Here is a 22,252-nt window from a genome sequence, read left to right on the forward strand (position 1 = left end):
TTCAATATGTCGAGAAGTCTAGTCCTTCGAAATCTTCATTTAATTATCGAGTTTGGTTTTCTACTCAGAAGACTTTTCTTCAGCTCCACCTTGAGCGGCGGCCTTTACAATCTTGCAAATCAAGTCTTGACCGTCGACGCTGTCGTTGGCCTTGATTTGTAGTTCTGCGATAACTCCGGAATGTGGGGCGGAGATTACCATTTCCTAAGGGGTGGACCGCATGTTAGAAAAGAACCCACCACAAAAACAACGACGTTTCAAAAAGACTTACCATCTTCATGGCGCTGAGCACAGCAATTGGATCACCCTTCTTCACTTCAGAACCATCCTTAACACGAACCTCGACGACGACACCAGACATTGGAGCGCCGACTTGGCTGCTATCGGCCTGGTTGGCCTTTAGCCTGCTAGTGTTCTCAACGGCTATTCATATCTGTTAGCTATCATCCCACCGGCCTTTGAAGATTTCAAAGTATACATACCAGCCTTCTTATCATCAACAGTCACCTGTCTGACTTCGCCGTTCAACTCGAAGAACACCTCCCTCTGTCCAGTCTGCTCGCTCAAAGGACCGACAGCCAACAACTTAATAATCAATGTCTTGCCCTTCTCGATCTGGACGTGGAATTCCTCGCCAATCTCAGGAGTAGAAAGGAAGTACTTGGTCGGCAGGACGCTCAAGTCACCGTACTTGGCAAGGAACTCCTTGTAGTCGAGGAAGACCTTAGGGTACATGACGTAGCTGGCGACATCGCATTCGGTAACTTGGCCAAACTTCTCGAGGATTTCTTGTTTGATGCCTGAGAGGTCGGTTGGGTGAAGGGAGAGGCCAGGACGTTCGCTGAGAGCTCGTCGGCCGCGGAGAGCGCGGGTGCGAAGTGGCTCTGGGAAACCACCATAGGGCTGGCCCATCAATCCCTCCAAGAAGTCGAGGACTGAACCAGGGAAATCGAGAGTCTCAGCACGCTCAACAACGTCTTCAGGCGAAAGCTTGTTAGAGACCATGAATTGGGCAAGATCACCAACGACCTTAGAGGTTGGAGTGACCTTGACGATGTCGCCGAGAAGGTAGTTGGCTTGTGTGTAGGCCTTCTTAGTCTCCTTCCATTGCGCACCGAGACCAAGCTGGGAGGCCTGGAAGATAAGGTTGGTGAGCTGACCTCCAGGGATTTCGTGGACGTAGACTTCTGGGTCTGGACCGGTGAGGCCGGCTTCGAAGCACGAGTACATCAATCTCAACTGTGCCCAGTAGCTGTCGATTTCACGGATCAACTCAATGTCCAGACCAGGATCCATATCAGTACCCTCAAGAGCAGCGAGGACGGCACCAACGCTTGGCTGCGACGTCATACCAGACATGCTATCGGTAGCAGTATCGACAGCATCAGCTCCGGCGGCGGCGCAAGCGGCCATGGAAGCGACACCGGTACCGGCGGAGTCGTGGGTGTGGACGTGGATTGGAAGGTCTGGGTATTTCTCACGGAGGGCTCCAATGAGGATGGTTGCGGCTCTCGGTCTCAAGCAGCCAGCCATATCCTTGATACCCAAGATATGGGTTCCAAGTTTGACGACCTTTTCGGCCAAATCCAAGTAGTAATCAAGGTTGTACTTCTTCTTGGGGTTCAACATGTCACCGCTGTAGCAAATAGCAGCTTCGACAACACCACCAGCCTTCTTGACAGCCTTGATACCAACTTCGAGCTGGGCAACGTCATTGAGAGCATCAAAGACACGGAATATATCGACACCGTTCTTTCGTGCCTGGTCACAGAAATGCTCGATGGCATTGTCTGGGAGCGAGGAGTAGGCCACACCGTTGGCTCCTCGGAGCAACATCTGGAATGGAACATTTGGAACTAATCTTCTCATCTTCCTAAGTCTATCCCATGGATCTTCATACAAGAATCTCATGGCGACATCAAATGTGGCACCGCCCCAGCACTCGATCGAATAGGCATTGGCATAGGCATAGCTGGTTTGCTTAGCGATCTCGCAGATATCGATGGTTCGGACTCTGGTAGCGAGTAAAGATTGATGGGCATCACGCCATGTGGTATCCATGATCAAGCAACCCTTGTTAGCACGGACAGCCTTTGCAAATGCCTCGGGTCCTTGTTCGAGAAGAATGTTTCTCCATCCCTTCTGGCATGGCTGAGTGGTGTCGATGACCTTGCCGGCCCTGTCAACAAGAACTGGCATGATGATTTGTCCCTTGAACTTGGGTTCTCCGACTTGTCCCTTGATGCTGCTTCCGTTGACGGACAAGTCTCCAAGGTAGGCCAACAACTTCTGGGCACGGTTCTGAGACTTCATGAGAGAGAAGAGCTCCGGAGTGTCATCGATGAAGGTCGTCCAGCAAGTTCCATTGATGAAGACCTCATGAGTAAGAAGCGATAGCAAGAATGGAATGTTGGTCTTGACACCGCGAATACGGAACTCAACCAACGCACGGATGACTTTTCGTCGGGCAATTTCGTATGTGGAACCGTGGCAAGTACACTTGACCAACATGGAGTCGTAGTGAGGGGTAATGATAGAACCAGCAAATCCATTACCACCATCGAGACGGACACCGTTACCACCAGCGGATCGGTAGACTTCAATCTTACCCGTATCAGGTCTGAAGTTTTCAGATGGGTCTTCAGTTGTGACTCTGCACTGGATAGCAAAGCCTCTTGTCGAGATCCTATCTTGGGTGAGGCCGAGCTGAGCTAGTGAAGCGCCAGCGGCAATCTGGATTTGGGCGGCAACGATATCGATACCAGTGATCTCTTCAGTGATCGTGTGCTCGACTTGGATACGTGGGTTGATTTCAATGAAGTAGTGTCGGTTCTGGTTATCGACCAAGAACTCAGCGGTACCAGCGTTCCCTTTGACAATCGTTAGATGCGCTCACATATCTTAAACAGATCGGGTCCGGCTTACTGTAGTTGACATGCTTGGCTATCTTCACAGCATCATCCAAGATAGCTTGTCTTGTCTCTTGTGGGAGATCCTTGGCTGGGGCAATTTCGACGACCTTTTGATGTCTTCGCTGGACGGAGCAGTCACGCTCGTACAGATGAACAACATTTCCGTGGTTATCACCGAGAAGCTGGACCTCAATGTGCTTTGGCTTGTCCAAGAACCGCTCAATAAAGACGGTGCCGTTTCCGAAAGAAGATTTGGCCCTGCATACCTGTCAACGATTACTCTTGTGGCATCGATGGAATAGCGGGTGACTTACTCGCTGACAGCTCTTTCAAAGGCATCTTCCAAGTTGTCACCCTCTCTGACGACACGCATACCTCTACCACCACCGCCGAAAGCAGCCTTGATGATAACTGGGTATCCGTACTCCTTGACGAAGTAGTCGCAGTCGGAGAACTTCTCGACTGGTCCTGGGGTTCCCGGTACGCAAGGGACCTTGCATGCCTGAGCGATCGTTCTGGCGGAAACCTTGTCACCAAGGGCTTCGATAACTTTGTAGGTTGGTCCGATGAACTAAAACTTGTTAACATACACCCCATACAGCCTAGGATACCATCTTGAGGGGTAGGCATACAATGATTCCAGACTCCTCAACCTTCCTAGCAAACTCGGCGTTCTCAGACAAGAAACCATAACCAGGGTGGATCATGTTGACATTGTGTTCTAGTGCGATCTTGATGATCTCGTCGATGGCAAGGTAAGCTCCGACGGGTGTGTACTGGCCCCGGTGGCCAATCATGTAGGCTTCGTCGGCCTCTATTCGAGTGGGCTGATCAGCTCAAGTTCTACATATTATATTACCATCACGCATTAGACTGACGAACGTACTCTGTCTGTGCATGCCCATTCGGTCCTCATAACTGTATATGGCAACCGTCTGAAGCGACAACTCGTGTGCCTAGGAGTCAAACAGAGTCAGTAAGACCGATATAACTCTATTAGAGTATACCGAGAGTGTATATACCGTTCTAAAGATCTATAGAACAAATCATGTCAGCCAATTGAGTCCAAAATTCGAGGGTATGTTGTAACGACGTACACGAATTGCTGTATTTCCATACAAATACCGACGGGTGGTTGCACAATTAGCTACGTAACAGCTTCTAAAGGGCCCAATTGACATTGAGGCATGTCCTTGACGGTACTACTTACGAATTTCACCACGATTGGCAACTGTCCACATACAAGTGTCAGTAAATATCACTACCCCGCAACCCCCACTTTTACACCACTCAGAATGCCGGACATACCCATAATCTTCTTCAATTGCATGATAGTGCTATTGCTACGGATGCGATGCACGCTTCTAGCAGTGCTAGAAGCGCCATCCATCTCCTCTTCGTCGAAGACATTGGCGTATTGTTGGTTCGACATTGCCGCTACTGTATTTTGTGGATGCGGGATGCAATGACGATGGTGCTTAAGGATGGAGGTGTAAGTTTGAAAGAGAGATTGAAAAGTAGATTAAAAGAGAGAGAAACTACCCAGGACCTGTTCCCCCGAAGATTCCAGACACCGCAGGAGGAGGTAGATACTGTAGAAGAGAATATATACGGAGGAAGGGGGCCTTTCTGCTCGCTTGATACTGGAAATGAGGTTGTTCCGTTCGGGCGGAGTTGCGTTGGGCCTGCGGTTTGCTGCGGGGCCTTTTTAGGTTTGTCAGATGCACCAGATAACACTCAAAGCTTGTCACTGCACTCGCTCGCTACCCCTCTATTGAATGCGGACTATGATATATATTCTCGCGACAATGTACTACACAGTTGCAGTTTTTGCAGCAGGGCAGTGAGGAGCAGGAGGAGAAGGGATGAAGAACAAAGAGAAAAAGGGCAATTGGAACAGATGGGGCGGCCACACTGACTTATATGGCTGTTATCGGAGTCCCCTTTTCCCCCGCACTGCGGTCAACAGTTAATTCACTTGCACTAGCTTCTACCGAATCGAAGGATGTATGTACGCGGTATACCGGTACTTCGTCGATCGAGCGCTCTGGATCTCCCACCTCGGTACGTAAGCCTTGCCGGTGACTTGGCTTATGGTGTTTTATCAATTTCTATTTCTCCAGGCAATTAATTGCGCCAGCTTAGGATTTTTCTGGTCCTTGCTATTCGCGGCAGCTCTAGCCCTCCTGTTTTCCTCCTTTTCGCGGTGCGCTCCGCTCGACCTCAACGATGGTGGGGGCAGCTTCGATTGGTTGAAACAGCGAATCGGGGGGATGAGATGCAAATGCAATGCGGGGGGAAAGAGATATCACCAGACCATGACCTTCTTTCTTACTTAAACGGCTTGCTTCCAGACTCTTTATATGAATGCCGACTTATATACACTTCAACCTTCGGCTACGAAAAAAAAAAGATATCCCGCAAAAGGCGGGCTTATTGCCGTCGGAAACCTGTCGTCTTTCATATGACAACGGGATCCCGAGATTCTGGCTATCAAAAAACCGACGGAAGGAATTCGACCTTTTTCGTCCCATTGCCGACAGAAAACTTGGCTTTTTGCACCCCATGTCCGCCAGTGACATCAATCTAAACTATCTGACCCTTAGCTTGATACCCCTCCCCAACCTCATATGCATGTATAACATCCCAATTAACCTTAACTGCGTGCGCGCTCGGCTATTCACGTCCGTTCTCCAGTATCTTATATGTATCTGTATCTTGATTCGAGACATGAGATCCTTTCCAGCCAGTGCGTGCCTGGATTTTTTGTTTCTTTCTTATCTACCAAAAGCTATGCACCCCTGCTCCACTGAAGGAGACTCAAGGTATTGCCCAAAAGTACTAGTAAGCCGATATTCCGAGCAAATGACTGGAGAAGCTCCCAGATACCATGGAAATTTTAGACCCAAAATTGCACATCTAGCCATATGCATTTACCCCCCCAACCGTTACGTATCAAAATGCCAAAAAAAAATAAAAATTTGAGAGCTCTTGGGCCACCCGCCTCGCAAACCTGGCTCAAGTTTATCACGCCGCAGGTTAATTTAAAAAAAAAAAAAAAGTTCGGAGGAGCCCATCAGGAACCACAGGCCGTCCTTCGGCATTGGTGTCTCGGGCTTAGCTTTATGGCTCCGAACGGCAAGAATGCCGCCCTGTTTTTTCTGCAGTTTTTGCCGCTCCTCGCCGAATACGGGCCGAAAAACTTTTGCAACATTAGCAACGCAGTTACAACCCCTCCTTCAGTACAGTAGCAGTAGTATTGGAAATCCTTTGCCCTTGGGTATCGGTCGCGGTGAACTCTGTGATATGTTCATGATATCTTCGCTACGTATGGCTCCTAGCTTCTTCCGCGGGGGGGTTTATAACAGGGATACCTATTCTTCCGGCCCAGAAAAGCTCAAGGAACACCGTTGTTGATCCTTATCTAACGAAACTTTGATATCAGGGGAACGCAAGCCCAGCGCTTAAAGCCTGAAGACTAAAGATTGAAAGCAGCCAATACTCATTGACCTCGCTCAAGATTCATGAAATTACCGTTACACACATGCATGCTCTTAACTTCCGCAGATCTGTTGTGAGGCTTGGCTATTTCACGTCGAGTTTGATACGAGTCTGTGTAACTCTAAATTTCATTGTGTACTCTATAACTCGCGAATGGGAAGAATTTAAGAAACAACAGATATTGTACTACCGACATGTATACGTACTTTCGCTTTCTGAACTGATATCAAGTTTAAGTGATTGAAGATCAACTGAATTTCTTTATTAAAGACATTGTAGCGGGAAAGGGGGGGTGTAAGAAGTTACACGCTGCGCTATAAATTTCTCCAGGCCTTCGGAAATGCCGCGATGTACACTAGAGTACTAAGAGAGATACGGCCGCACTAGCCACAGAGAATAGCAATGAAAGGCATATGATGAAGAAACGGAAAAATTCTAATACACGACTGCAGGCATTGATTCGAAAGTAGTTATGTTGGGTGCGTACTAAAAATGGATGCCGCTATATCTAATATACATAATGCGTACACACTAGCGAAAAAGATGGCCCTTCTTTTTTGGGTTGTTAGTCTAGTTCTAGTCCCACCTAGACTCATTAGATACCCTCCCTTTGTGCCTCCGCCGCATTCAATGCCGCACGGAGGCCAGAATAGCCTAGAAATTTATATGCTGCTGAAACTGTGTGTTGAGGAGTATCTTGAACTATGTAGTGAGAATCACGGGAATCCCTTCGCTTTCGAATATAGAAATCCTGACAGACCTCTTTCGCGAGATTTCTGATGAAACCAAAGACGTATCTCTGGTGTTCTTGGGAGATACCCCTCGGAATATTCGAAACGTACGCATGAGTATGCCCTTTTTGTGTCATTATTGGGAACTCCTCTTGCATTAGAATGACGGCCTCACAGACCAGACAAGGTGGTTTAGATAGCCCAATATATGGGTACGGGTACTGGCTAGTTCTTTTTAATTGTTGTAGGTGAGAGAGGAGGAGGAGTTCAGCGTGCCCAGATACCTTGACTGTCGGTGTCTCTGTGTTCAAGGCTAGAAGCCATTTACTTCCAGATATCTCGTTTTTGTAGGGTTTAGCGTGAGCCAAGAATCGATCGATTCTCTTCTCTTGGTCGATATCCAGCGGATCAGCAGGTGCTAAAAGACGAGCAAGCGCCCCACGAAGAGGTTCACAAGGCAGAGTGGTCGGCTCCTCGTCGTCATAGGGAAGGACCTCTAAGTTGAATTCTCTCGAACTTGCTAGTTTCTGGACCACCGCACTCCCCAATATTGATCTGATAGCCATCATGTGCTGTGGGATCAGCCACAAGATGTTAAAATCTATTGACTGGTTCACAGCTGTTACAGCTTCGGCCTCGTCCCTGTAACCCTCCTGACCTTCATCCTCCTCTAAGAACGAATCGCCGATGCTACTCTGGTGAGAGACCTTTGGTTTAATTTTGGGGACCCGACTATCGCTCTGTGTGCTTACACCGACGACGTTTTGGTGCTCCGCATCAGCTTGTCCCTCATCTGCAGCTGGTTGGGCTCCAAGCTCCTCAGTCCCCTCTTGCCCGCCAACCCGAGAAGCACCGGGATCTCCCTCGTTGCCACCAGGCAAAGGCTGAGAAGGGCCGCCAAAAATATCTTTGATGTGGGTTGGAGGCTCTTTCAAGCGCCTCGGTTTTGATGTAAAACGACTCACGATAGTCGTTGGAACAACTTTCCTGAGTGTCATCTTAATCCGATCTCGCATTCGCGGTTTTTGATTTAGGGCGCTAGAATCGGATTCCATTATGCTCACGGGAGCCCTAGGATCATGACCACCTTGGGGTTGTGAAGGAATATTCGCCGCGTCTGATGTTTTATTTCGAGGCTGCTGCGGAATGGTTTGGTTTTGCTCCGGGGTTGGCGCATGCATGGCACCCTCGGGATTTACTTCCAAATCCTCAGCCGCCACATTTTCGGGTTGCTTCAACCGCGCTAGGTCTCTTAGTTTTTCCTTTGCCTCCTCCTCTTCTTCCTTCAGTTGTCTCTCTTTCTCGTCCAATGTTCTAGTAGTCACTTCTACCCAACGTCGAAATAATTGCGATTGGGTAACAAGCTCTTCCATTGCTTGCATGTAGGCAATAGCAAGACTAATCTGCCCCTCTTCGTTGACTTGAGAACGCTTTAGATTTAACTTTTTCACCTCTTTCCGAATGTCGGTGAGGAACCGAAGGAATATTCTTGTCCAGAGATCAAAATTCTGGGTGTTCAAGACCAACATCTCCTCTATCGGTGGTAAAGAAACCGAATCGTCCTGACGGCTAAAGTCTGTATACAACTGGGTGAGGACATCACTCCCCAAGTCTTCTCCCTGCGACCCAAGCACCGAAGGTATAGAAAACTTATCCTCGGTCTCACATTTCCCCACACTCAAGGAAGCCCATGATGGCAACCCTTCTACTTTGCCGGTGAACTTTTTCAACTGTGAAACACGGCTGTAAAGTTTGTCAGAGCTGTAACCAAATTGAAGGGTGAGTAGCTCCCTGAAGATTTCAAGGCCCCTAGGGTTACCGGGGTGTATGGTACTGTGCTCTCTAACAAGTTCGAAAATTCGTAGAGCGTGTTGACGAATCAACTCAAGGTTGGCTCGGCTGTTAGTTGCGAAGCAAGTAGGTCAGAAAGAAGGAACCAGGTAACGCGTCGGACGCTGTCTCCTACTGTTGGGTGGGAGATAGAGAAGCTTGGGGAGTAGCTTACCTATCCTCAGACCGGTGATTTGCTGCGACCTTTAGATTCAAGGGCTTCTGTGGTGAGAGTGGGACCGATGGAGCTTGATCTTGATTGCTAGACGTTTGGGCAACAAGATCGATCTTATCTCGCGTGAAGCCCACCAAAGCCAGCGATACGCAGTCCCCTCCCCGCTTTTGGACCAATAAGAAAGCCAAGTTATCCAGAAGTCTATTTAATTCCAGGTTTCCGCTATATCCTCCCTTTTGTACTGGTAAACCTTCCCGGAGGGTCTTGAGATTTCGCCTTCGTAGGTTGTGGGATTTTTCGGAATGCATGCTCGCAATTATCTGGCATTCAGTCAGGAAGCGACGGCGGGCAGCTTCATAGTCATCTAACGTGTTCGCCATAGCTCCATGTGATGGTTGTTGAGGTTTTAGATTTCCTGTTGCCGACTTCAGAGGGTTGGTTTGATATTCCAGGAAGGATTTGAGAGGTATCTGAGGAAGAATGAGAAGAAGAAGGATTGCGGGAGGAGGGAAGAAGACTAAGAGAAGAGAGGAGATCGAACGAAGAGGAAAATTAAGAGGGGTGGCAGTCTTCTTTTCACACTACGAGGGAGGAAGGATTGAGAGGGGATGAAGTATTGAGAAAGAGGGGAGGATGAAAAGAGAAGATAGTCCAGACCAAAGAGAAAGTGCTCGAGAGAAGAGGGATGGCCGAGAGAAGAAGAAGGATTGGTAGAAGAGGGGTGATTAGGAGAAGCCGAAGGATTGGTAGAGGCGGGGCGTTTGAGAGAAAAGGAAAGATTGATAAAAGAGGGATGGTTAAGAGGAGAAGAAAAAGTAGAGAGGTCGGCTACTTTATAAAGATAACTTTGCCGAGAAGTGCTGAAGACGGTGGTCCGAAAAACGAGAGAAGAACCATCTCCGGAAGTTTCTAACTATTCGCTATCAATATATCCCCAGAACTGTTGGCACTACTCTCGTATTCTGATACTCGGCGGAAACTTCTAGATGCAAATATTTAAGATAAGATCAGACGCTAGGCGAACAGGCTGTCGGGTGATTTCATCTACATCTACACGAGATGAACAGGAGGACAGGTATGTTAACCTTTGGAAGGGATATTGTGGTGATGAATGAAGCGTGGTAGTTTCCCTTGTTTTTGGATCTTGAGATCTTAAGAGAAGGGAAGAAGAGATATAAATCCTATGAGTAACATGCCAGGCATGTTTATTTTAGTGTCGATGTCGATCTTATGGATATTTTGTTATCAGACCAGCGAAGCAGTAATATATATAGGATCATCCCACGCGATTCTTCAACATGATGTTCGTCAATGGCTATGATCAACCGTATACATGGCCATCAGGGAAATTACCCAAGCCGCGGCCTCAAGAGGGCATCATTGACCAATACTAATAGCCGAATAGATTAGTTCCTATTTCTGTCTACATGTATAGCTACCAAAATGTCAGCTATGTGTTGCGTGTACGACGAACGAACACACCTTTGTGCTACAAAACGTTTAAGACCTTTTCACCTAAATCCTGCGCACAGACGTCATTAAAACACAAAGTTTTATTATTTTGAGGCCTGGAACTACAAGTATATAGTGTACTGAAGCTTATATTTTAGTTACAAATTAAAATAGCTAATTTTTATGAAGTTATAGATTTTGTAGTTAAGCTGGCAGTCCCCGCTGCTGGAGTTGTTGCAATTTATTTATACAACGCAGCGCAACTACTACAGTTAGGTGACAAAATGATTCGGACAAAAGTCAAACAGAATAACACGACGCAAATCAGTAACCAAATTCAATTATTAATTTTACATGTAATAATAATAATAACAATGCGTGAATTGCTGCATTAGCTTACCCAGATCCCGGAGATTTTGGTGTATATCACAACTAGTACTTAGTGTATCAGCCTTTAGTAGCAATCACAGCTACACAGCGCTTGGGCATCGACTGAACCAGGGCTTCAAAGTACTTAGTTACTACTAACTGCCATACCTCAGCGATCACTGCCTTCAGCTGCTCCATAACCTGGGTTTTGAAAGCAATATCCTTCAGCTTGGGTACAACCTATGCAATTGGTCTTTGAGATGACGCCAAAAATACTCAATAAAATTTAGATCAGGGCTGTAGGGTGGCCAGTCTATTACAATAATGCTACTATTTTTTAACCACTATCTGGCCATTCAAGCTGTGCCCAATTGCCAAAGAGTGTGCTACAATCAAATAGCCGTAGTGAAGCTCTAGTCACGAGGCTCTACAGCTCTAGATCTAAGTGGGTGCTTGAAGAGTGAGGACTAAGCACTCTTATACAGCAATAGATTGCGTTGAAATCACTTCAGCATGACTGTAGCTCTTATCACAAAACTCGATTTTTCAAGAATTCCACAGTCATGAATCATACAAATCTGAACCGTACTCGTGTCACGCAGAGATACGATGCTTAGATGTAGGTACCCAAGCGTACCTATCTATTAGCTTCAAGATACCGATACATCCGCTACGAAATCTACGGATTCAGAATCCCCAAGAGTTTATACTATACGTCCCGATCCATGGATCCATTGCATTACCTCAGCTTAGCTGTGACATTTCCAAACCAAGCTTAACACCTAAGCTCACGTTGAGCAGACTAACGGAGTGCTTATATACCGTGTATTATACTTTTATCTCTCTACTAATTAAAGTCCCTATCGAATTTACACATAGAAATAATAAAAGGACAACAGCCTCGAAGACCTCAAACTAGTCTCAAATCCAGAAAACAGAAGTCGACGATCCGAAAATACCCAACAAAGTCAACACAAACCCGATAACAAATAGTCTTAAGGAAGGGTGCAGGAACAAGCTTTTACATTTTCGGCCTAGAATGGACAGGGGGTAATGCGGGTACAAGGCCCAGGGTTTTTACAGAATCAAGGGGAGAAGGAATCCGTTCGCCAACCGTCGGCATATCACCGGTGATAGGCCGCCTTCACGAGAATTCTCGGGTGTGGGGTTAGGACCATGAGAGATTTAAGGAAAAAAAGATAACCAACAACCGGATCTTTACAGAAACTACCAAGGTAATAGAGAAGGGTAACTGCTAATAAAGAATTATAATTCATTGCCAATTTTTTTTTTTGTGCCTGCCATGAGAAGAAAAAAACATTTTTAAAGGAAAAAATAAGGAAAGAAAAACATTGTGGAAAAAGAAAGCGAAACGCCTCAGGAAATACGTTTCGGAACATGCCAAGCTAAAAAGACATCAGTAAAAAAAAAGGTACGTTGAAGAAGAAAGAAAAGAAAAAGGTTGCACTACATTAGACCTCCTCGATATCTCCCTTTAGAATCCACGATAACCAGTAGGTTGGCTCTGGATGCCGTTAGCATATGGCCCGGGGGATGCACTACCACTCGGCCCAGCAGTCAACATCAATCGTGTTCCAAGGATTGGAGTATTGTCTTCCGTCTGTTGTTGAGTGACCTCCTTTGCCTTACGATCCTCATTATCCTTTTCTAGCTGAGCGATCTTAGCGGTTTGCTGGCGCATATGGGTGATCATGAATGGCTATTCCGGAGAGTTAGCAAGTACGTCTTTAAGAGTATTTAAGGAGTCGCTTACCATTGTGTAGTCATTAAGTCCATAACGCCATGAGATTTCCATAACCATATCAATGGGGATCAAATCGTAACAAGCGTAAAGCATGGCAACGTAGCACTCGCGGCTTCCAATATCAACGAACTATAGAAGGCTCATTAGCAAGACCCAATTATACTGGAGAGGTCGAAAAAGACTTACGTATCGGAGAAGCTCCTCGACAACTTCGGCGTTACCAGAAACAGCGGCGGTCTCGATAGCATCCTTGAACAAACGATCCTGCTTCGACAAGGAGATTGACAACTGCCATCTCTTGTGCTTCCTGTAGATGGTGGCGGCGATTTGACGGAAGAAAACGAGGTCGTGCTTCTCAAGACGCTGGGCAAGTTCAACAGGGTCGTAGTTGTCGTAGTTCTCAACAGAGTCACGCAAGGTCTTGTAGTCCTCCTCTTCGATAAGAAGCTCGTGGATGGCAGCGTTGACGACCTTGTTGTTCTGGCTCTGGACAGCGATCAAGAAAGGCTTGATGAGTGGGATATTGTCGGATTTCTCGAACATGCGGACAACCCTAGAAACGTCGATACGGGCAGTCAAAGCGGTGAGGAGATCAGTGAGAAGAGATGGCTGTTCCTGGAGGTAGAAGTTGAGGGCTCTGTAGTAGATTTCCAAGTTGGCAACCTTGACGATAACGTCCTTGAAAGAGTGGTGTTCCCAAGCATCGGAGGCCCTCTCCATCATAGCAAGAGCAGCATTGTCCCATTCGTCGTAATGGCAGTACAAGAAAACAAGCTCTGGCCAGAGGTGAGCCTGTTCGCAAGCACGGATCATCTTTGGAATATTGATACGAGACCAGAAGAGCTTGAGGTGCTCCATCACGCGCTCTGGATGGTACTTGGACAATGCAATCCCCAATTCGGTGAACATTCCCATGTGGGCACGCTCGAGACCAAGACCAGCTTCGAGCAAGCTAATAAGCTCGTCGAAGTAGCCATTGTATTCGTATTGGCGGACAAGATCTTGCAATTCCTCGGCGTGGACGATAAGGTTGAGGCCGCAAATCTGGGCGAGACGGAACTCCTTCTTGGAAACGCATGCTTCGTTGACCTGCTTCCAAACCTTGGTGCTGTTCGCCTTGCGGGCACACTCGACGGCGTTCTGGTATTCCTCAAGGTAGACCAAGGTAGTAGCCAACTTAGCCCAGTTGGAGACACTAGTGAAGAAAATCTTGGCAGCTTGGTGGAGGCCCTCTTCGTAAGCTTTGTCACCACAGTCTTCGATATCTGCAACGTTGGTCGTCTGGAGGAAGTCCTCAAGGTCGGGCAATCTCTCAGTGCGGGCAAACGACAAGAGCAAGGTGCTATCAATCAAGGGCTCACGCAGTGGCTTTCTGGCCATCTGCAAGAATTTGATGAGCTCATCGTGTTTGCCGGCCCTAGTGGCGATCTCGATAACCTCGGCGTAGTTGCTTGGATCGTTGGCACGGATGTACGAGTCGATAGAGTCGGAAATTCTGAGACCATCAAGTTGAGCTTTGGCGAGACGACTCCAAACCTCTGGCAAGTCAACCTTCTCTGCGTAGGAGAAGGCGCGGTCGATGCTGACGACGTTCTCGATAAGGACTTCCGAAGCCTTAACGTGGTCGCCGCTCTTCTTGTAAACCTCGAATGCTTCTTCATACAATCCATTGTCGATACAAATTTGGGCGATTTCCGCACCGTTGTAGTTAGTCAAGCGGCCAATATAATCAGCAACTCGGGACTTGTCGGCCTTGACAGCTGTGAGAATGAGCAAGTTTTGAAGATTGTTATTATCGCTGAAGGGAGAAGGTTCCAGTATAATCTTTTCCAATAGCTCAATAAGCTCAACTGGCAAATCATTCGACAGGAAGGCCTGGACGGCGACAGAGACATCCTCAGGGGACTGAGATTCCGGAACGGCTGTGGCAATAACTTGGTCGATCAAGGATCTCCTGTGAAGATTGTTGACGCTCAAAACGAAGTTCCATAATTCAACATCGGCACGCTTGACAAGGTATCGGGCCTGGGGCTTGAACATGGAGTTCTCGTTGGTGATCTTGATGAGTTCCAAATCATTTTGACCCTTTTGGTAGGCGATAAGAGCGAGGGACGGGTCTCTCTTTTCGCAGTATTTACCGACAACCAAGGAGTCATATTGGTCGTTCTCCTTCAAGAACTTCTCAGGGTTGTTGTTGGAATCGATGTAGATCTTGGCCAAGGCATTGTAGACGGCGGGTTGTTGGTTTCCAGAGGCCAATGTCGACTCAAGGAAGGGAAGCAAGAGCTTGAGACGATTGCGCTTCTCAACCTCACCAACGAGCTCGTCAATAGGGATTGCAGCGCTATTGACCGATTGAAGAAGGCTCTTGATAATAGACTCCTCACAGTCAACATCCAACAAGCCACCAATAACAGCTGGGGTTCTGGCTGGGTTGACTCTCTGGACGTAGACCTCGATCGACTTGAACTGCTGATTCTGGTAAAGGTAGAGGACCAAATCGTGAATAAAGTTGAATCTGTCGCAAACAATGATCAAGGGTAACATTTCCGGAAGGCGAGACTCCTTCAAGAAATTCTTGACCTTCTCCGGATTGTACGCATTGCTGTCACGACAGATACGCTCGACTTCGGTGAATTGCCCGCACTTGGTAGCCGCCTGGATGTACTTGAAGTGGACTTCGGAGTCATTGCTGACATTGACGATGCTTCCAAGGAAGTGGTAGAGACCCTCGAAGGTCTTAAACTTCTCGAAGAGTTCGATGAGGCGCTGGGCTCCAAGCAATTCAGAGTATTTAGTAGCAACGAGAACAACAACTTGGAGATTTTGGCGAATGTTGAACCTCAGCATTTCAGTGAGACAGTCGAAAGATTGGTCAACGGAGAGTCTTCCAAAGTAAGTGACAAGCCATTCCTGATTGAGTTGGTTAGTATTGACGACGACTCGTTTGATAGATCCAATGTCCTCGTAATGCTCCAAAGCTCGCTGCAAAAGACCAGCGTTCTCGCACAGTGTAGCAATCTTTTGCTTGTCATAGTACGAAAACATCTCGTTACCGAGAATGGCGTCAGCCACTTGAGGAGCTTTGAGTAAGTTAACTTCGAGGAGACGGGTTTGGAGATGTCCTTGCTCTTCTTTGTTCTCTTTCAAAGCGTCCAACAAGAATGCAGTCGCTTGCTGGATCATGTTTTGAGAAAGGAAAATGTCAACGACACGCTCAATATCAATAAGCGAGCCACCCTCGACATTCGCAAGCTGGGTCGCGAACTCAGCACCCTTCTCAGGGTTGATTTTAACAACGTGGGAGAGGAGGGCGGTGTAGTCAGGTTTGTAACCAGCGTGCTGTGAGTATGGGACGATCTTTTCGAACTGGCCGGTTTCAGCGAGACAATTAATGACTTTTTGGGGAGCGTTGGCCTTCTGGTAGATGCCGAGAGCTAAGTTGAGATCCTGTGTCCTGACAATATCACCTAGTTCTTCCGAGCACTCGAGCTTGTTCTCCTTCAACCACTTCTCCAGAAGATGCTTACGGTTCTGGGCAAGGACGGGTCGGACCAACTCGAGTGATTCGTACTTGTTCAAGCCACCTTTATCGAGTAGCATGCCGAAATATTGTAGGATGACCGAGAGCTGGCCTTGTGGACTAGGCAAGTTCTTGAAGCGCTCAATTGTTTGTGGAGTTCGCAAGAAACCTCGGGGCGAGTTCGCGGCGACTCTGGCAGCCTCGACATAGCTTTGAGTTCTCATTAGCTGCTCAAACTGATCCTGGTACAAATCGTCGGCACCAGCGAGGCCGGCTCGGGAAGCCAGCTTCATGGCCAATGCACCGTTCGCAGGATTTTGTTGGAGGTACGGGATGATATTGCTTTCGTCGACGCTAACAAGCAGGACCTGACCCTTACGGTTGACACCGAGAATGCCAGACGTTTGGTCGTGGGGCGAGGTGATGAAAATAGTTTCGGTGGAAATTCGGTTCATAAAGATGCAAGTTCCCGTTTCGAGATCGTACAGATGGATGAACCCGTACTTAGTGATCAAGTAAATTATACTGAATCTTTCCGAGACCTGCATGGCGACAGGGAAGTCGTTGAAAGCTTCGGCTGGGAAGTAGACATCAACGGCTTTCTTTTGGAAAGCTGGGTTACCAGTTTGGTGATCAATTTCGACGACGTGCAGTTTTGCGCCAGTGGCGGTTCGGACGGCAAAAGTGAAGAGCTTGGTATCGGAAGCCCCGCCATCAAGTCTCAGGTTGGCAAATGCAGCGGCATGTCCTTCAATAGCCTGACTAATAGCCCGTTCTTTGGAATACAGCTGCATACTGCCGACAACCCGTCCTTCTTGTTGCGAGATACCAACGACAACCATCCACTTTTCCTCTGAATTGACACGGTAGTTGATGATTTGGCAGTTCTGTAAGGACAAACAACGTTAGCAACTAGCTTCGAGAAGCTCTATAGAATCTTTGATGCATACCGCCAAGTTAGCATGCCTATCAAACATCTTGACAGGAGCTGCCTGGGTAGGGTCCATGACATCCCAGTGATAAACCGAGGTATCAGTGACCAAACCTATACATCTTTCGCTTATCCACTTCCAGAAAACGACATCCTCATGCATAGCATGGGATTTCAGCTTCTCCTTGGCTCCTAAGTCAAAGACTTGAAGAGTTCGCTGTGCCTTGAGGGCGATGATTTCGCGGCTCCAGTGCATGATAGCATTATCTGCCTTGATCGTCCGTCTCGATACACTATTGTTGTTATGGAGATCAATAATCACCAACTGGCCGCCATCAGCCTCGCCGACTTTCTCTTGGACACAGATGTATTTATCGCTTTCGAGCGTCTATAGGATCAAATAGTCCGTCGGTCAGCTAGCTGAGGCTTGGTTTTAGGTTATAAGGGGTAGTGAATAGACATACGCATGTTTTGAAGCTAATGCTGGTAGGCTGTTAAATATGTAGAAGGTTAGCAAGTATAGCTGATTAGAAGGTGTATCATCAGCGTCCCGGTAATTCCTGGTGGTTACGTACATTGATTTCTAGAGCCGTGAGCTACACAAATCTGTAATTAGCGAAGGTGACCATCAAACGGAAGCTCCACATCAGGCAACATACCGAAACAAGCTCTTGGAACTGAATGGGAAGAGGAGCCATTGTCGCGACTGAAGTCTAACAGATGGAGAAAGGAAAACGGAGATGATATGAGGCTAGTGGGATGGCATAAGAGCGCGACAATGGATGAAAGATAGGTGGTGATGCGAGTTTAAAGAAGCGCTAAACGTTGCAGGAAGAGAAAGGTCGACAAAGAGTGATAAGGGTTCGGAGGGCGAACGAAGCCTGTCAACAGCAATAATATGCTGTATACAAGATGAGAGAGAGCAGGAGAAGAGAAGTATCGATGCCGGTAAGGCTGTGGAGATGGCGATGAGTGGTGGTGATGAGGTCGTGGTTAGTATGGTGAGGTGAGGTGAGAGAGCTTGGAGGTGTACGTTGGAAGTTTTCGTGTTTGTGTGCAGTATAGCAGGAGTAGTGTACGTATTACGACTGCTAATAACGAAGCGCGGTAATTAATTTCTACAGAAAGAAAGAACGATTCAACGATTCACCAGAACTATCCTACACAGTTTACAGAATATAAGATACTACTATAACATAGGCATCGAGATGTTCGTTGGTTATCCAAACAGAATGAGAGAAAGTACATGATACTTCCACAGAAGTATCGAGCATACCATCGCCATAGATGAGAAGCTGCCAGAGCTGCCAGTTGTACTTTGGCCGATGTCACGGCGTGTTGTGGCAGGATGTTTGTCCCATTCCAGATAATACACAGAGAGCGTGCTGAGATATTCTCCATGAAGACCCGTAAGCTCCGTTTGATGGACCAACTTTTCCTATGCTTGTTAGAACCGAAGTTTGAATTTGAAGGCGATGTCACTAAGAATTTCAGGGGATTCTTGGAATGTATTAGAGTAGTTACAGTGCGGTTACATACGTGAGTATGAGGGGAAAAACTGTGATACATTTTGACAATCGAAGCCTCACCATGCACCTTTACCTCAAGATATTCCGACAGAACGAACACATTATTCTCGGAGTTATTTTATAAAATTCAAATTCTGTTCAAATTCTAGGATGTCGAGGCCTCAACAATACCATGTATACAAAGTTATATATAGTATCAAGCACGTTAATCGGCACAGCATTAGAATAACTGGCTGAGGTGTCACAAGACGTGCGGCCAGCCATGGCCACCCGCCTGCAGTTTTTTGAGGCTGAAGGCGGCGGCAAAACCGATGTCTACAAACGGGTTAACGTCATGCAGGCTGACAAAAACGATTTGACATTCAGTCAGCCATGCACAAAACACTGTATAATTGCGACAACTTGTAGAACGATCATGTAAATATTTTTGGGAAGGTTAAAAACGGAAAATGGTATTAGAGAGAAAGGCCATCAACAATAAAACTCTAAGAGGGATCCCAATATAAACATCCAAAGGAAACAACACCCGTAAGACTATATAAATAAAAAGGCAGTAAAATGAATCGAAGAAAACGGGATGCATTAAAAATTATGACTTAAATACATCGAAGGACGCCATGCAATAAGGACTTTCTTTGGTATTTTCCCACAACTGGAATGAGCAGTGTTAAAACTTCGGAAACGAAGCGGGAGGAACCGAGAACTCTGGGTATAATGCGTAGATGCGTCGAAAGGAAAGGGCATCAAGGAGTTTTATTTGACTCAAGACGCTTAGAAGGCCTGTTTCAACATTATTAGTTATCACCAACTCGTTTAACTCTGAAGGTTAGAAGATCAACATACAGCAGCGACGACACCTGCAACAGCGAGGGCGAGACCGCCCATGCTGACGGCGTTGGACCAGGCAGCGTTCTCGGTTGGGGTTGGGGTTGGGAGACCAGTCGAGGTAGCGTTGGTTCCGTTTCTATATATTCACAATTAGTCTTCATTCTTCCTTCTCTTATATGAGAGAGTCGAAACATACGTAGCGGTATAGTCGTTAGCGTTAACACCAGCGGCGAAGGCAAGAGCGAGGGCAACGAGTCTGAACTGCATTTTGATTGATTTTGTTTGGTTGATTATTAAATAACCTTGAAGTGATTTTTCGATGTATTGAAGCGAAAGACGAAGGTTGGAGGAAGTTGGAATTAACGGAAGAAGTATTATTAACTTTCGGGAACGAATGTTACGTTTGTGAAGGATGAAGATGAGAATGAAGGAATTAGGGGACGGTGCTCCCTTATGTACCAGTCAGTCCGAGATTACCTGATAGACCTCGCACCATTACCAACCATAAACAAATTTACAGCCTCCTCAAATTATGCAGGCCATGCCAGGGAGGTTGGGACCTTTCGTAAAATTGGCCTTGCTCCCAGTCACATCTTGGCTGGCTCCTCGATCCCTGCTGCGTCTTCTCCCGCGAAGTGAGTGCTAAGTTAAGTGAGAGAACCTCAGAGTGTCACTCATCCATGTTGCTATGGAGCAGCGGACGGCGTGATATTTGCTTTTCCGCCGTTTTCTCGTTGGTTCCCCTAATCATAGCATCATTTTCTTTGCTTTTGCCTCGATCATGGTTTCTTCTTTTCCTTGATCACAGATTGCGACTCAAGACTTTTCTCTGGGAAGAAAGGGAGCCCAGGCACCGGGTGGACCAATGAACAGCCAGGCCATTCGAACTCTCATCATTGGCTATTTGCCTCGTTTGTTTGGTGTAGGTTCTCTCCCTTTCACTCCAAAGATGGTCTGGTATGTTCCCTCCAAAAAAAAAAAAAAAAAAACTTCTGCCAGTGGCAGCGATTTCTTATCAAGCCGGCGGCGGCCATGGGCCAGGGATATCTTGGAACTTCTTTGCAACCCCCAAACGTTACTGTGAGCAGTCCAAGAACAGGAAGAAAAGCAAACAGGCTGCGGTGCATTATGCAAGCAAGTCAAGCTGCAAATCCCTCGACCTCCGTCTTGGCTGGAGACTTCTTGGACCCAAACCCCTTTAAACCGAGTGGGTATTGCAAGTTTCTTCCAGGAAGACTCTCCTGCGTGCGTGTTTTTGAATTGGTTGGTTTTTCCTCTTTTGCCGTTCGTGTTGATCAAAGAGGTTTGAAGTCTCCTGAGCCATCCTCTCAATCTCGCGAAACAGACAAGCCCCATTGCGTTGCTGCCAAGCCAGGCCAAAAAGGGCCGTGTGGAAGGCCTCTAGGAATAGAAGCGGCTAGCCTCATCATCTATCTGGAAGCAACAGCCGAACCCCTTCCCGGCATCGACGCTCAAGGAACAACAGGTGCCGGATGATTTCTCGCCGTGATTTTCCCAGTATGTATGATGTACGTATCGAGTTCACTGCCACGGACAAACAACCAACAGTCATCTTTATTTCTGGCCAGGTCACTCTATCCAGCTGTATACAGACGGGATATACTCACACCTGTAGCGGTATACACATATCTGCCTTGACAGATTTCGCCTGCAGCGAAAATATCTCCGCCAACAAGCTACAAGCAAAAAATAGTAACTCAGGCGAGGTATGACCGACACTTCTACTACATAACATGCAAGATGTACTACCAGTGGAGTGATCCACACGCCCATACCGTTTCCAAATGACGTGCTCCCAAAGACCACGAACCGGGCACGCGTTAGAGGATACCTAGTCAGCATCGAAATCAAGGTCGTTCAAGGCCTAGAAGTCCTACTGAACGGTACATGGGTTGCTTGTAGCCTCGTCGCTCTGGAAGGAAAGCCCATACGAAACCATCCATCGAAAGGTTGCACAACCAGAGCAAAAAAAAAAAAAAAAAGCCATCCTCAGGCTTCAAAAACTTTCATCAGAAAAAATGATAAAAAATTTTTTGGATGTTGCTAATTTCTCAGTCAGGAGAAAAAGAGGTAAAGCACCCAGCGGAACAAAATTCCTCTGATTCAAACAAAAATGGTGTGCCAATAACATGCCAGCAATCCTCGCTATTGGGGTCCAACATATATTGTCAATATCAAATTTCGAAATATTTGCTGGCAAAGCACCAAATTCCCTGCCGGGATCTAAAAATAACGTAACGACATTCATTTATTTGAACATTGACATTTCAACAGAAAAGGGTTTTGATTGACATTCAATTTCCATCAGGATCACGATTTCTTAATATTTCGATGAAAGGAACAAGCTTTTTTCTTTATCCAGATCGTTAATTTGCCTCTCTCATAAAACCTTGTTGGCACTGCATACATGGAAAGAGAAATTAGGAAGCCACCCGCTTTCAACAGGCAAAAGTATTAAGATTAATGATCCTTTTTTTCCCTCTAGAAGCTCTTTGATTAGCCTATAGTTGGCGTTACTAACAAGCCCGCCGGCATTTGGCACATCCTCTCACCTGGGGCCCCCTTTGAGAGCTTACGAAGCGACCCGTGTTTCTGTTGTGTCCGGTTCCTACATGAAATCTCGATTCGAAGGCAAGCAGGCAAATTTTTCCGAAAGAAGGAGATGAATTGGACAATCGAAGTTTC

The 22,252-nt window shown here is 46.9% G+C and overlaps 4 protein-coding genes across 4 annotated transcripts; all 4 read right to left on the reverse strand.

The window, feature by feature from the left end:
• Positions 1-60: 60 nt before the first annotated feature.
• On the reverse strand, positions 61-4,344 carry DFL_009032 (uncharacterized protein; the record flags this gene model as incomplete). Its single annotated transcript, XM_067638855.1, has 11 exons — positions 61-204; positions 272-423; positions 483-2,870; positions 2,926-3,170; positions 3,227-3,483; positions 3,545-3,726; positions 3,799-3,868; positions 3,935-3,946; positions 4,010-4,059; positions 4,123-4,143; positions 4,221-4,344. 11 exons carry the CDS (start codon positions 4,342-4,344, stop codon positions 61-63), a joined length of 3,645 nt encoding a protein of 1,214 aa, XP_067486701.1.
• A 2,664-nt stretch (positions 4,345-7,008) lies between these two features.
• Positions 7,009-9,457, reverse strand: DFL_009033 (uncharacterized protein; the record flags this gene model as incomplete). Its single annotated transcript, XM_067638856.1, has 2 exons — positions 7,009-9,043; positions 9,150-9,457. 2 exons carry the CDS (start codon positions 9,455-9,457, stop codon positions 7,009-7,011), a joined length of 2,343 nt encoding a protein of 780 aa, XP_067486702.1.
• Positions 9,458-12,465: 3,008 nt separating this feature from the next.
• On the reverse strand, positions 12,466-17,887 carry DFL_009034 (uncharacterized protein; the record flags this gene model as incomplete). The annotated part of the gene is made up of 7 exons (XM_067638857.1): positions 12,466-12,690; positions 12,745-12,864; positions 12,922-17,145; positions 17,209-17,577; positions 17,654-17,680; positions 17,765-17,785; positions 17,849-17,887. 7 exons carry the CDS (start codon positions 17,885-17,887, stop codon positions 12,466-12,468), a joined length of 5,025 nt encoding a protein of 1,674 aa, XP_067486703.1.
• A 1,602-nt stretch (positions 17,888-19,489) lies between these two features.
• Positions 19,490-19,813, reverse strand: DFL_009035 (uncharacterized protein; the record flags this gene model as incomplete). The annotated part of the gene is made up of 3 exons (XM_067638858.1): positions 19,490-19,498; positions 19,562-19,682; positions 19,743-19,813. 3 exons carry the CDS (start codon positions 19,811-19,813, stop codon positions 19,490-19,492), a joined length of 201 nt encoding a protein of 66 aa, XP_067486704.1.
• Between the last annotated feature and the right edge of the window lie 2,439 nt (positions 19,814-22,252).

Source organism: Arthrobotrys flagrans (genome assembly GCF_004000055.1).
Source record: "Arthrobotrys flagrans strain CBS H-5679 chromosome Unknown unitig_1, whole genome shotgun sequence".
Taxonomy (NCBI): domain Eukaryota; kingdom Fungi; phylum Ascomycota; class Orbiliomycetes; order Orbiliales; family Orbiliaceae; genus Arthrobotrys; species Arthrobotrys flagrans.